Below are 13,577 nucleotides of genomic sequence, written 5' to 3'. Positions count from 1 at the left end.
CCCCGACAGCTATCTGTTGATTGATGACATCCTACATATGAAATCCATAAGCAACCTTTATCTTTCTGTTTCTTTAACTTTCATGTATCTACTGTAACCATCCCTATTTTACTAGTTTCTTCAGACTTCTACAAAATATCTTCAGCTATGACGAGTATATGAGTATTTGTCAAGCAAGTACAGTATGTGGTGTATATGTTGCATAATGTCCTTGATTTAAAGGTAAATACAGATCTGAATTCTTAACTTGATCTTAGTCTGTCTCTATTCCTTTCTGTGATGCCTGGCCTGCTTCTCCAGTGTGCATTTGTTTTGTTTGTATTAGCCTGATGTCACTGTTTGCTCTGTTTATTTTCCTGAATGTGTTGAGAGCAAGACTCATGTTCCCTTGTGTGTTGGTTTGCCCTCAGCGGTGTGGGTTACATGTTAACAAGATTATAAATACACTATGTAAATACCACCAGGAATTGTTTTGGGACTTCTGTAGAAGCAGTGGATGTGGATGGATGGTTGCAGGAGTTACAGGTGCTTTTTTGAACTTCTCACTAACTTATCACATTAATCATAAATGCCATTCTCTCTCTGTTTTTTTGTCTCCGTAGGTGTTTTGTCTCTCCCGGCCCATTTCAGTCCCTACACAGAGAACCAGCAGACGTCTGTGGACAGCAGGGAGGATGCCTATGCCCAGCTGGAGCTGAGGACGCTGGAACAGTCCCTGCTGGCTACCTGTGTGGGCAGCATCTCTGAACTCAGTGAGTGCATGAAGTTCAGAATAGTATGTGTGGTCCTGGATCTATGTTATATGTGCAGATTTTTCTCACATTACGTGTTTAATCTGTTAAATTCCTTTGTGTTATAGCTTAACTTTTGTTCCAAAATAGCTCATTCTTGTTGTCACAGACAAGTAAACTTTCCCAAAAATCATAAACTAATTGTCATATTGTTTTTAAATAGCTGACATACTCTGAACACTTTGTAGGCACACCTTATTATTCCTGCACTGTTCACTGGCTCTGGAAGACAGGAAGCCTTTCTTCTGCCAACAAGGCTGTTATTTCATACAGCCAAGTGCCAAGCAGAGATAATAGAATTACTTTTTTTTTATCACTTTCCGTCTTTAGATAAGCCTGTATTGTGCCTTATTGTGAATGTCGTCTAATGTGCACTTCTTAAAATAAGCAATGGAATAGTTTATCTACACACAGAGCTCCGGAGAGTAAAGTGATAATGCCTCTGATTGTATATTGTCTGTGCCTGGTGTGTTGTGCTAAGCGTTGTGCATCAGGTCAACACAAACTATCTGGAGCTCTGAATCTTTTTTCTTCCCAGTCAAGCAAGTCAACATGGGAAAAAACTCTCAGACTTTAGTTATTTAGCTGCATGTCCACTCCTTGTATTCCTGCATTTCCTCAGTTTTATTAGAGGAAAAAGAAAGTTGGCATTGGCTATATTTTACAAAAGCTTCTATCACATCTCTGTTCCAAAGTTCAATTTCAGTCCTATATATAAATCAGGTCAGATAGTGATGAGTGTTATATTAAAAATGTCTCATTACAGTTCTGAGACTTGGATTTAGGATTTAGTCAGGGAAAGCGTAGATCTGTGGTGAAGTGAGGACCTCCCTGGGAGGGTTGAGAAGTGTGGAGGGTGGGCGCTCAGGGGAAATGATGGAAAGGTAGAGAGGGCAGAGAGAGAGGGCATGGAGATTAGTGTTAGTGAGAGTCGGGATAGGTTTCCTTCTCCAAATGAGCTAACACTCTGCCATTTGTTCCTCCAGCACAAGGCCACGTTCATACACCACCGCCGTTAGTGAGGCATTAAGAATGTGTACACACACTCTCAAACACAGACACACTCTTTCTCTCACTCACTCAGTGGTCTCTTTGTGCTACATCCCTCTGGTGATGTGAAGCTGGGCTGTTCTGGGCAGGGCTGGCATCCTTTGGTCTCATTCACGCCTACAAACACACACACATACACAGGCATGTGTCACCGATATGCATACACACAACAAAAACACAGGGGGCTTGGCACTCTGATCTGAGCCCAAGAGACCAGGCAGACACAGTCGCATCTGTACTGAACTGCTGAGTCCTGCTGGATCTCTAGACTGGACTTGGCCAGACACACGAACACACACCATACATAAACATGATGGATAATGGATGGCAGGATACTGGACATTACAGAAAAATTTCCTAAATTGTTGGAAATATAGTGTAAGCAATAGACTGGCACTGAAAGTTGTCTTCACACACATCTGAATGTTTCCTTTTCAGCTCTGTGGTGGTCACCAGCTATGGGAAACTATGAATATGTGACCATCCAGTTAGCTGAGGGAAATATTATAGACCAGGATTATACTAACCCAAATTAAATGAGCTTTGTGCTAAAGCCTGTAAAGCCAATTAGCAATCTGGGGTCACACAGAGTCCAGATAGAAATTAGTGTGAACATGTTTGTATTGTATTGACTGACAGTATAGTCAACATCTTCTAATTATTCTTCCATACATTTCATTATCTTGCCACTTTGACCTGAGGGCACATAATCTCATCAGCATGTATTCAAAAAGTAGTCATGTCACAGTTTTTTGACTTCCAGGCTTCCACAAGGGCTCCAATATAAGCTGCAATCTAAGAATGAAGTATTTCATATCCTTCTGACCTCCTGGAGCTTAGTTTAGCCTCGGGGCACAATATGGGCTGGAAAGCCAGGGAGAGGTTCTCCATCTTGGGCAAGAATTCCTAGGAGACCTCCTGGAGTGACTGGTGGTGGTGGATAACACAAAGGAGGCCCTTCAGCTTGAAGTGGGGTCTGTTTTGGGAGGGCCCCTTCAATCTACCCCCCCTGGAAATATCCCAAACCCCTTAATATAGACATACACACACACACACACACACACACACACACACACACACACACACACACACACACACACACACACACGCACATGCACACTGCTGAAGCCCCCAGCCTTGGCCCCCCTGCAGCCCTCCCACTGACAGTAATCTGGTTAGAAATTAACCCAGGGGTAATTATGCTAAATGAGCGTTACACGATCCCAAGTTCAACCTGGCCTCGCTTCCTCTCTCTGCCTCTCTTTGCCCCTCCTCCACTCCCCCTCCACTCCCTACAGCAAATGATATTTTGTCTCTCCACCATACTCCTGCTATGACACCCATGGTCTAGGATGTTATCTACAACCTCCTTGTAGCCCTAGGCCCTCTTTCATTCCATGTCTGTTTAGGTTAATAAAGTTTCATATTTTATACTGTCCATACAGTAATCTGAATTGGCCATTTCTCTAACTGCACATAATTGTCCACTTAGCTCACAGTGTGGGTGGATAAATCCTCTGATAAGCTGCATATTTCATATGTCTTTATCTCAGCACGGCTGTGCTTTTCACACAAGTGATAGTTGAGACACATTTAGACATGTTGTACTAGAATTATACAGAGATCATAACCTTGCCTTTATCATGTGAATGACACCCACATTTCCACCTTTACAGGCTGTGTGCAGTGATGAAAATACGTCAATACAGAAACAGCTCAACGGTTCATTAGAGCCTGTGATCAGCTGTCTGTTTGCCCATTAACTCTTTCAGTGATTAAAGATGAATGGCTATTTAGAATGGCCGTCTGCCACCGCTTACTGATAATGACACTGCTAATGGCAAATGCCACTGGAGACATGGCAGGAGAATAATGAGTAAAAGGTTGAATGTAAGTGGTTTTGGAAAAGGAGAAATCCAAATGTATTAGCAACCTGCAGGGTTTAAACTGAGCAGTGAGAAGTCTTGTTATAGTTGTAGTTTTTTAATGTGCTGCTTGACATTTTCTTAGGGCCCACACACCGCTCCAGAGATCTTTGATACTGTACTAAAGAATTGAGCAAATTAAATGAACAAGCTTCATATATTTTATTAGAACAATATCAATTCAATATTAAAACATCAAACTCTGATCTTTCTCACATTTCCTTTGTTCCAGGTGACTTAGTGTCCCGTGCAATGCACCACATGCAGCGCCTAAGCTCAGTGCGCCCGGGACTGAGCCCAGCCCGCCATGCCCGTCCCCAGCAGCCCGTGTCCTGGTCGCCAGATGCCCTCCACACCCTTTACTACTTCCTGCGCTGCCCACAAATGGAGTCCATGGAGAATCCCAACTTAGATCCTCCACGCATGGCACTTAGCAAGGAGAGGTGGGAGTCATGCATGACCGGACAAGAGCATTTCTAATGCTCTCCAAAGTGCATTGTAGGCAGTAAAATAACAGATCTAATCTTAGACAGCAATGTTTTTTTCCATTTGGGGTTTGGGTCCATCATCAGAAAAGAAGTTTCACAGTATTCTCCGGTCTCCTTTCATACTTTTTAGCTTTGTTTTGTTTTCCTGATTACATCTGTAATTAGAAAAGATTTAGAAAATTTTGAAAAGACACAAACATTCACCCTCAGAAATTAACAAATTCGTTCTAATCATGTAATCAACAGCTTTTTTGCAGACCACTTTTATTTCTGAGCCATTCCTAATCCCATTATTCTGGTCAAGGGTTAATTTTCTGTAGGTAAATTACAAGTTAGCAAGAAACTCCAGGTGTTAATGTTAGTCTGATAGAAGGGTGAATTGCACCTTTAGAGTGTAAAGTAGGCTGAAGATTGGTGGTTTAAAGGCTTTTAAGAGGTGCTAATGGTCTGTAATTCTGGTAGGTCTCTTCAGATCTTCCTTGTGATGCCTTTGTAGAACATTTATGGTAATCCATGTTCTTTTTCAGTCCTGAGACAAGTGGTTGGAAATATTTGGACAGTCATAATGCAAAGTAGTACATCACATTTATATTTTATTCCAATGTTTTGGTTTTCGCATTACACCTTATCATGCTGAGAATTATTTTTTCTTTCTTGTCTTGGGAAATTACGTTCCATGTTGTTGGGTTTCCACAGAAATCAGGGAGTAACACTGAAGTGAGTCATTTCCTTTTAAAATGAACAGATTAATCTTGTTAAAACATTGGTTTGCATAACAATATGTGCACACAGGTGTTTACAGTTCAGTAATGGTGTTCAAAATGTCAGAGATTATGTGCTGCCAGGTAAAGTCAGACTAAATTACAAGTGTGTGTGTGTGTGTGTGTGTGTGTGTGTGTGTGTGTAGTACTTGCAGCCTGCTCACACATCTGTGTTCTGGTCTCACAGAAAAAAACACACTCAGTCCTAGAGTAACTATATGTTAAAATTTTCAGTGGAAAGTGCTTTGGTATGCATAAAGGTTAACTACACTTTTTGAACTGATGTGGCCTGTTGGAGGCCTGTCTAAAGGTAGCACTCAATCATACAAATGATATGCAGCTTCCACTAAAGTGTGTGTTCAGTTTGCTCTGGTAAGTGGTTTCCTCAATTAATTTTAATTTAGTTTTAACCTCTATAAGTTTGTGATTTTTAGGTTATGATGACAGCATGACATCTGTGAGACAATCATAGTTATGTGAAGGTTTTTGTGATGAAATCAGCCAAATCTGTATCTTCTCTTATTCAAACACTTATATACACAGAGCCAGCTGGCTCCTATACATTTAATAATGAACAGACACAGTGTGAGTGAGCCAAGATGGGTTCCTCATTAGCATCAAAGAGAACAGGATGGCAAATATACACCCCTCTTTTCCTTATCCTGCCTGTTTCTCCCAAATCCTCAGATGTTTTTAATGTTGGTCTTATATCAGCCTGGTTTATGTATTCAGGATGAAATGATTTAGCATCCCGTTATAGTGTATACTTTGAAACATCTGTGACATTCTGTTTTTCTTTTTAGACATCTACTGGTTTGCCCACATGCCCCTACATGTGTGTAGTGTCTGTACATGTAAGTTTGCATAACAGACTCAGGTGACAGAACAGGGCAGTGCAAACCTGGTAGTAATTACAATATTGAGTGCCTGGTAATGATACAGAATTTTCTCCTTTAATGGGCCTCTCAATCTCTCTGGCTCACCCTCTATTGAAAGCTTTATAAAAGTCTTTGGTGAAAACCCAAAACCACCAAATCTGTGTGGGCCACATCATCAAACATTATAGGGAGCCTGGTGAGAGCCTTATTGCACAATCATTGAGACTACGAGAGACGCCCTTTTGTTGTGATCCTTTAAACCTAGTGCTTAGTTGTAGTTGTTCCTGATTATGTAGTATGGTAGGGCAAACACCAGTGTCTGTGTGCCTACTTATTTTTACATTCACATTCCACTCTTTAAGCCACCACATACAAAAATACAACTTTTAGTAGTGCTGAAAGTTATTAACCAATATATTTAATGGTATTCAATAGTCTTCCCACCAAAAACGAGCACCTCCAAGCACTCTGCTGAACAGACCACCCCACCCCTTCTGCTTCCTTCAGCGGATAGAAGGGACCACTAATGGTTAGATGTGTTATTGTGATAAGAAGTAGCCAGTGTAGCTTACTTCTAACCACAGATACATCAGATACGGTTACATCCCCCCATATGGAGCCTTTATGAGAGTAATCTGACTCTAGATCAGTGGTTAACCTTGACCCTTTGCAGCTCATGATGGGGTCTGCTTTAAGGCCTGATTGAAGTTTCTTACAACATGAACTCAGTCACAATGGCTTCAGGATATAAGACACACAGGACATATGGAACCAGTGTAGCATGTGCGATGTTGCCTCCTGTGTCCTGGGGAGAAAAGCCTTTGCTTTTCATGTTGGACAGGTTAGAGTTCAAACACACCTGACCACGATTTGGGCTGACTATCATTTTATGACCAGCCAGGTGGTGGTGAGAAAGGCGCCATGAATCAGAGCTAACATTTATGTGCATGAGTGTGAACATGTGTGGGAAAGCTTGTGTATGTGTGTGTCTACATCCCGCTGTTCTCAGTGTGTAGCCTTAGCATGTTGGGTCAGTAGGCTAGCCCAAAGCGCTATCTAGTTTCATTGTTAATATGCGGCTCAGCTTTGATGTTGTTGCACTGACTCTCTGACAAAGCTGAAGTTTGTGTTTCAGGATGAGGGACATAACCCAGGGACAGGAGTCAGATGGGAAGTGTATGGGGGGAGCAGTTTAGCTAGCAGGAGACGGGTTTGGGGAAAGAAGGGGGGAGCTGGGCCCGAGCTATGTGGGTGATTGTACAGACATGCTCCATCTGTCTGCAGCTGTGCGCCACTGGCAAAGGTGTGAACACATATGGCCAGTTGATATGTGTTGATCCACATTTTTGTGTAAATCTTCTATACGCACACACACACACACACACACACACACACACACACACACACACACACACACACACACACACACACTAATATAACATTAAAGGTTAACTGGTATAAAACTGCAGCTGAAAGTGTCTTATTGGAAAACTACTATTTCTGGCCACGACAGGAAAACACTACCTTGGTTATTATGCAGACACTAGAGTTTTTATGATTGTTTTACTCACTAAAACACTGACTGTGAAATGCTGATTGATAAATTGAAGAACAGAGAAAGTCTCTCTGATGGATCAATAAGTGTGAAGTGCTTGATAGAGTTGTTTGGAGCTGCTTTAGTTTTGGATTAGTGCCAGTGTTGCATGCAAGCATGCAGCAAAGTAGTAGGGCGGATGCCTTGTGGCATTCATGAAGGCAGACGCAGACACATGCACAATTTGCACACATGAAAGCACAGACTCACAATCATCCCCATTTGTATTGAGTGAAGGCCATTAAGGAGGAGGAGTATACCAGTGATTCCAAAGTCTCCTGCCCCTTTCTTATTACTCTGCACTATCTCCAAACTGCCACCCAACCCCCTTCTTCGTTATGACATACCCCAGCTGTTTCCTAAACATTCAAACCCTCCTGATATGCACCTATCAGACGCATTTAACACCCCCCTCCTACTCCTCCTCCATCCCATGAGCCATCCATGACCCAGGTTTTTATCCCTCATCATATCGGCTTTATTAACCACAGTTGGATTAAGCAGCTGTTTTCATGGTTGTTTTTTAATACTTTCCAGTTATGAAAGGTTTTCATTATTTATTTTCAATCAGAAACATGTGGATAGATATTATTTTGTTGTTAAATTGATGTTAAATATGTATGTTACAAGGTGTATGTATGTTGTAAGGTATTAAAAACTCTAACGTTCACTCTCAGAAACCTTTGGATAAATTGACGAAGATCGACTTTATAATATACATTATTAACAAAGCACTGATGAATGAGAGAGTGCTGTTGCACCGAAAGAGCTGTTCTATAGGAAAGCACAAGTAGCTGCTTAAAGTAAACACAATGAGGAGAATAAATAGAACTGCAGGGTCCCCAGTGCTCATTAACTGTAACTACAATCCCTATAGTGACTGAGCTATTTGCTTGTATACTTCTCATGGTTATGTGATCTGTATTCATGATATGCACTGGAGTGTCTGCATCTCCTCAAAACAAAGGTGAAGCCACTGCTAAGAATAACATCACAGCATGAGAAAGGCTGCTTAGTAACTCGTGATAACACAGAGGCACCGTTCAAATAATCATTAACACATTCTAACTGAGGCGCCATAGGATCAAAAGCACACAACAATAACACTCACAATAATGTGTCACTGTTCACAGGCACATTCGATGCGCATATGGTGAGATAAGGGCACAGACGAGGGGATTAATACCAGATAACTGGCTAGATGTGGCGTTGCAGATAGCCATATAACCAGTGGTTTCTAAAGGGTTTTAGAAGAATAGTTGTGAGAGGAGGACAATGAAGAAAGACAGAATAAGAAAGCAATCACATAATCCAGATGACTTTCAGAATGCCACGTTCCCAAATACCACGGCAGACCTAATGTTCTGCCTCCACTGATGTTTACTCCTCTGTCTCTCCACGATTAATGTTCTGTTCTCTCAGGCTAAGGGCAATCTTGTCTATCATTTCTATTTTAAAACCATCTTTGTAGTTTCACTTCTCTTTTCCTCATGTTATTTTTTTTTGGTTGTATCACAGAAACCATCTATAACAATGTCAGCACGCTACATCTTTATTTGGCTCCCTTAGGTAGTTTATTCTGCTACAGCTGGTTTAAAAATAGGCTGATTATTCAGAAGCCACGGCAATATTGTGTTTATCAAATCACAGCACAAATGAAGTCACAGCTCTGTTCTCATTTCCCATCACATCTTATAGACAAAGACAGCTAATGTTTAACTGCACAACCTGGCAACCAACATATAAACACAGTTCAGTAAATACAGTATACATCTGTTATCTGAGTGTGCTTGCATATATGAAGACGTTAAAGGTGAACTGTATGTGGTGTGTAAAAGCTGGCAAATATGTGTGATTAGTAGAGGTGAGGTGCTCTGTACGATGTTTGTGTGTGACTCACTGTGAATTGGTCTGGGTGAAGGGAAGTTCGCCTGCTAGACATACATAAGTCATCTGGTTGAAGTTTATGACTTCCCTCTCAACATGACGGAATCATGAGTAAAGAAATCTTCCATTCAGCACTCAGCAGTGTGTCTTACACAGAGCCTGATAAGAACTGGTTTACTAGAGAAGTTGCTGTGGATTAAACTTTCACTACAGTTGAATACATATGTTGTTACATTGTTTGGGTTATACATGTTTTTTTAGCATAGATGGGACAGAAGTGAATTATTTATCTTTTCTTTTTGTGTAGGCCATTCCTGTTGCTGCCACCATTGATGGAGTGGATGAGAGTGGCTATAGTTCATGCTGAGCATCGCAAGAGTCTTTTGGTGGACAGCGATGACGTCAGACAGACCGCCAGGCTACTCCTTCCAGGACTGGACTGTGAACCAAGACAGCTGAAGTAAACACACACATTCACTAACTAGGGTTGTCCTGCTGGATTTCTAGACTGGATGTGGTCGCATGAAACCACACACACACACACACACACACACACACACACACACACACACACACACACACACACACACACACACACACACACACACACACACACACACACAAGCTCGAACGGAAAACAGGAGCACTATTTCTGAACATCTGTAATTTTAAAAAAAGAAGAATCTAAGTCTACCAATGCCTTCAGACAGTATGCACTTTAAGTTTTCTTGACTCCACCGTCATGTCAACCATATTTATGAGGGTATTCCATTTAGTTGAAAAGAAACACAGTGCTGTGGTTTGAAATGTGTGTTTCTTTTAACCCATGCACTAAAAGCTTTTAATTTAATTGGTTCTCACTAACAAATAATTACACACTGTATTTACAGTAGATTATTGACTGCTCACTAGCTGTAATGTGGCTCATTAACCTCTTCATGAAGTCAACAATAAAAGAAAACCATCAGCTGCACATGAACAGTGTGCATGAGCCGCAGAGTGGTTGAAACAAACAACCATAGCTCTCAGTGTCTTGTGTTGAGAACAGAGGTGCGTCTTTTCAGACTCAGCTAGTTCCCGCTCCCAAACTGAAGGTGAACTGGTCATTTATTATTGTACTCTTTTCTTTGCGTCTCTGTCTCCATCAGGCCTGAATGTTGCTTTAGCTCCTTCAAGCGCCTGGACTCCAAAGCTGCCACAGACAAGTTCCATCTAGACTTGGGTTTTCGGATGCTCAACTGTGGACGCACAGATCTTATTGGCCAAGCCATTGACCTACTGGGGCCAGATGGGGTCAACAGCATGGACGACCAGGTACTGAATATGTTTTCTTATGTGTGTTTTTATGTATGACGTGTGTTGAGAGGAATATTGCAGCATTATACATAGATACTTCAGATTTTAAGCAGCACTTCATGTATTTGTTTCTCCTCTTTCATGTGTCCATTGCTCTCTTTTCTGTTCATCACTCAGGGAATGACCCCTCTGATGTATGCCTGCGCAGCTGGAGATGAGGCCTTAGTCCAGATGTTGATCGATGCCGGGGCCAACCTTGACGTGGCGGTACATATGCCATAGCAATTGCAACATATAGACACTTTTCTTGAGAGTATGATCTTGATCTCTTTGTGTAACACTGATTTGGCCTGTGCTGCCAGGTGCCACCATGCTCCCCGAAACACCCCTCGGTGCATCCTGATAGCCGCCACTGGGCAGCCCTCACCTTTGCTGTGCTGCATGGACACATCTCCGTAGTGCAGGTTAGAAACACACACACACACACACACACACACACACACACACACACACACACACACACACACACACACACACGTGTAGCAGCCACCACCATCATAGCGTGTATGACACTTTTGACATGAGTAGAAATGTCATGCTATATAGGTGCAATAAAGGGTGTCCTACATAGTCCTGAGATAACTGTGGATGTAATGTCATAACTTAAAAACTTGAGTGACAAATGTGAGGTCAGAGGTCAGGCCATAAATGAGTTACAGGATGTCAAACATTGCCTAGTATAACAGATGTGGTGTGTATCGCCAGCTCCTGTTGGATGCAGGGGCCAGCGTAGAGGGGGCCGCAGTACGCAACGGACAGGAAAGTACAGCAGACACGCCATTGCAGCTGGCGTCAGCAGCAGGTGGGCAAACGCACGTGCATACACACAAAAACCCACTTACACAGACACAGTACAACACAAGGCACAACTGATGTTAGAGTGTTGTTCTGATCTGATTTATGGTAGCTAAATTATATAGGCACAAATTCTGTAGAAGGGTCAAGCAAAGGAAGAGATGAATGAATTAAAGCCGCTGTTATAACTTTCTGCAAATCAACATCAACTACTAATAACTCTCACAATTATCAGTCACTAGCACAGTAGTGTGCTAGTTTCCCAAAAGACCACCAAGAGTAGCACAGGCTTGAGTTATGAATGACACACTCGGCTGGAGGAATGAGGAAATGAGAGGGTAAAGGAAGGCATAGTGAATGCAGCCGAGTGCTGCCTGTGGTTGTTTAGAAGCCTCTGGGCAGCATTCCATTGTGGGATCATCTAAAAGCCACACATAGCTGTAGTAAAAGAGACACATGCTCTACATAGCAGCAGTGACAGTGTGTAAATAGTGCCTAATATGAATGTGTTTGCTTGTTTGAAAATGCAAAAAATAAAAAACAGAAGCTAAACCTTTATTTATCCCTGTGGTAAAATTTAAGCCTTGCAGTAGTAAGTGAAATAAAGCAAGAAAGAAGACATCCAGAATATAAGAGCATAAATTAATTTTAAAATAAGCAATAAAAAACAACAATCAAAATGACAGTTGTAGGTTGATATGTTAACAATTCAAAAATACTAAGTAGACTGCACCAGTGGGGGGAAAACCAAGGAGAATGGATTACTGAAAGTGTGGCTGTGCAAACTGTTCCATTTAAATGTTTAGGATCTGTATATAATCGAATGTTGGTTATGTTCTTCCCAGGCAACTACGAGATGGTGAGTTTGCTCCTGGCACGAGGCGCAGATCCCCTATCAAAGACCCACGATGGAAATGCCCTTACGTCATCCCTTTATGAAGACATGAACTGCTTCAGTCATGCTGCCGCACATGGACACAGGTATGCTGTCCCTCAGTCTGACCTGAAAACAGCATGGTGCCAACAGACACTGCTGAAAGAGTCTGATAAACTGCCTGCTTTTGGCCTCTTAACCGCGGAGAAGAAAGTAACACAGAAATAAAGCTAACTATGTCAGCACAGTATCATCGTTGACCTGAGTCTGCATTTGAGCTTCGAGGACAGATTCATCCCTTTTATCATGCAGAGAAATTAAGTATCAGAGTATAAAAAGTAAACTCAGTCCCATCTGTCTCTGAACACCAACTGAAAGCATAAACCTCTCCACCTGTTCACTGTGTATATGTGTGAACACATTGCAGACTCAACACTTCACATTCCACAGTGAGGGTGACAGATTATGTAATCAGAGAGGAGGGTACAGGGTCACAGAAAGGGATGTATATGTTTCAGTTTGAACACGTACTAATGTTTTCATGCTTTCTTTCTTTCCTTCCTTCTGTGTCCTCTTTCTTCCCCTCTTTCTTCCGTCCATTTATCTTGTCAGGAACGTGCTGAGAAAGCTACTGACTCAGCCCCAGCAAGTCAAGGAGGATGTCCTGTCTCTGGAGGAGATCTTAGCTGAGGGGGTGGAGGGTGAGGAGGCTGGGATCTGCCCTTTTCTCCCCCTCTCCCCCCTCCCCACCTCGTCCTCTGGCCCTGGAGCCCTGCCAGAGGTTGGCATACCAAGGCTTTGCAAGGCCAAGATGAAGGCTCTCCAAGAGGCCAGCTACTACAGTGCTGAGCACGGCTACCTAGATGTCACCATGGAGCTACGAGCCATGGGTAACTATCAGCTGTTAAGAAGAAGATTTGCTTACATTTCAAATTTTGCTCACTTTGAATACCAAACATTTATTTTCTGTTGACCAAGGTGTACCATGGAAACTACATGTGTGGCTGGAGTCTCTGCGTTGTGCCCAGCAGCAGTCCAGAGCAGGAGTCACCCTCTCGCTCCTCAGAGAGTTCACCACGATCAGAGAAGAGGACTACTGCGAGGAGTTGGTCGCCATGGGCCTGCCCCTGATGTTCAATATCTTACGTACCACCAAGGTACCACCAAACACAAACCTC

General features: G+C 42.3%; 1 protein-coding gene across 1 annotated transcript in view; it reads left to right on the top strand.

The window, feature by feature from the left end:
• The window catches only part of abtb2b (ankyrin repeat and BTB (POZ) domain containing 2b), a 43,848-nt gene that overhangs the window by 26,711 nt on the left and 3,560 nt on the right, over nucleotides 1-13,577 (top strand). The window contains exons 2-11 of the mRNA XM_046036659.1: nucleotides 603-752; nucleotides 3,999-4,209; nucleotides 9,682-9,834; nucleotides 10,523-10,688; nucleotides 10,848-10,937; nucleotides 11,033-11,134; nucleotides 11,436-11,532; nucleotides 12,371-12,506; nucleotides 13,012-13,289; nucleotides 13,378-13,556. Of these exons, the coding sequence (XP_045892615.1) occupies nucleotides 603-752; nucleotides 3,999-4,209; nucleotides 9,682-9,834; nucleotides 10,523-10,688; nucleotides 10,848-10,937; nucleotides 11,033-11,134; nucleotides 11,436-11,532; nucleotides 12,371-12,506; nucleotides 13,012-13,289; nucleotides 13,378-13,556 (1,562 nt within the window). The remainder of the gene's footprint in view (nucleotides 1-602; nucleotides 753-3,998; nucleotides 4,210-9,681; nucleotides 9,835-10,522; nucleotides 10,689-10,847; nucleotides 10,938-11,032; nucleotides 11,135-11,435; nucleotides 11,533-12,370; nucleotides 12,507-13,011; nucleotides 13,290-13,377; nucleotides 13,557-13,577) is intronic.

The sequence above is a fragment of the Micropterus dolomieu genome, linkage group LG22 (assembly GCF_021292245.1).
Source record: "Micropterus dolomieu isolate WLL.071019.BEF.003 ecotype Adirondacks linkage group LG22, ASM2129224v1, whole genome shotgun sequence".
NCBI lineage: Eukaryota > Metazoa > Chordata > Actinopteri > Centrarchiformes > Centrarchidae > Micropterus > Micropterus dolomieu.
This window is presented reverse-complemented; position numbering and strand designations above follow the sequence as displayed.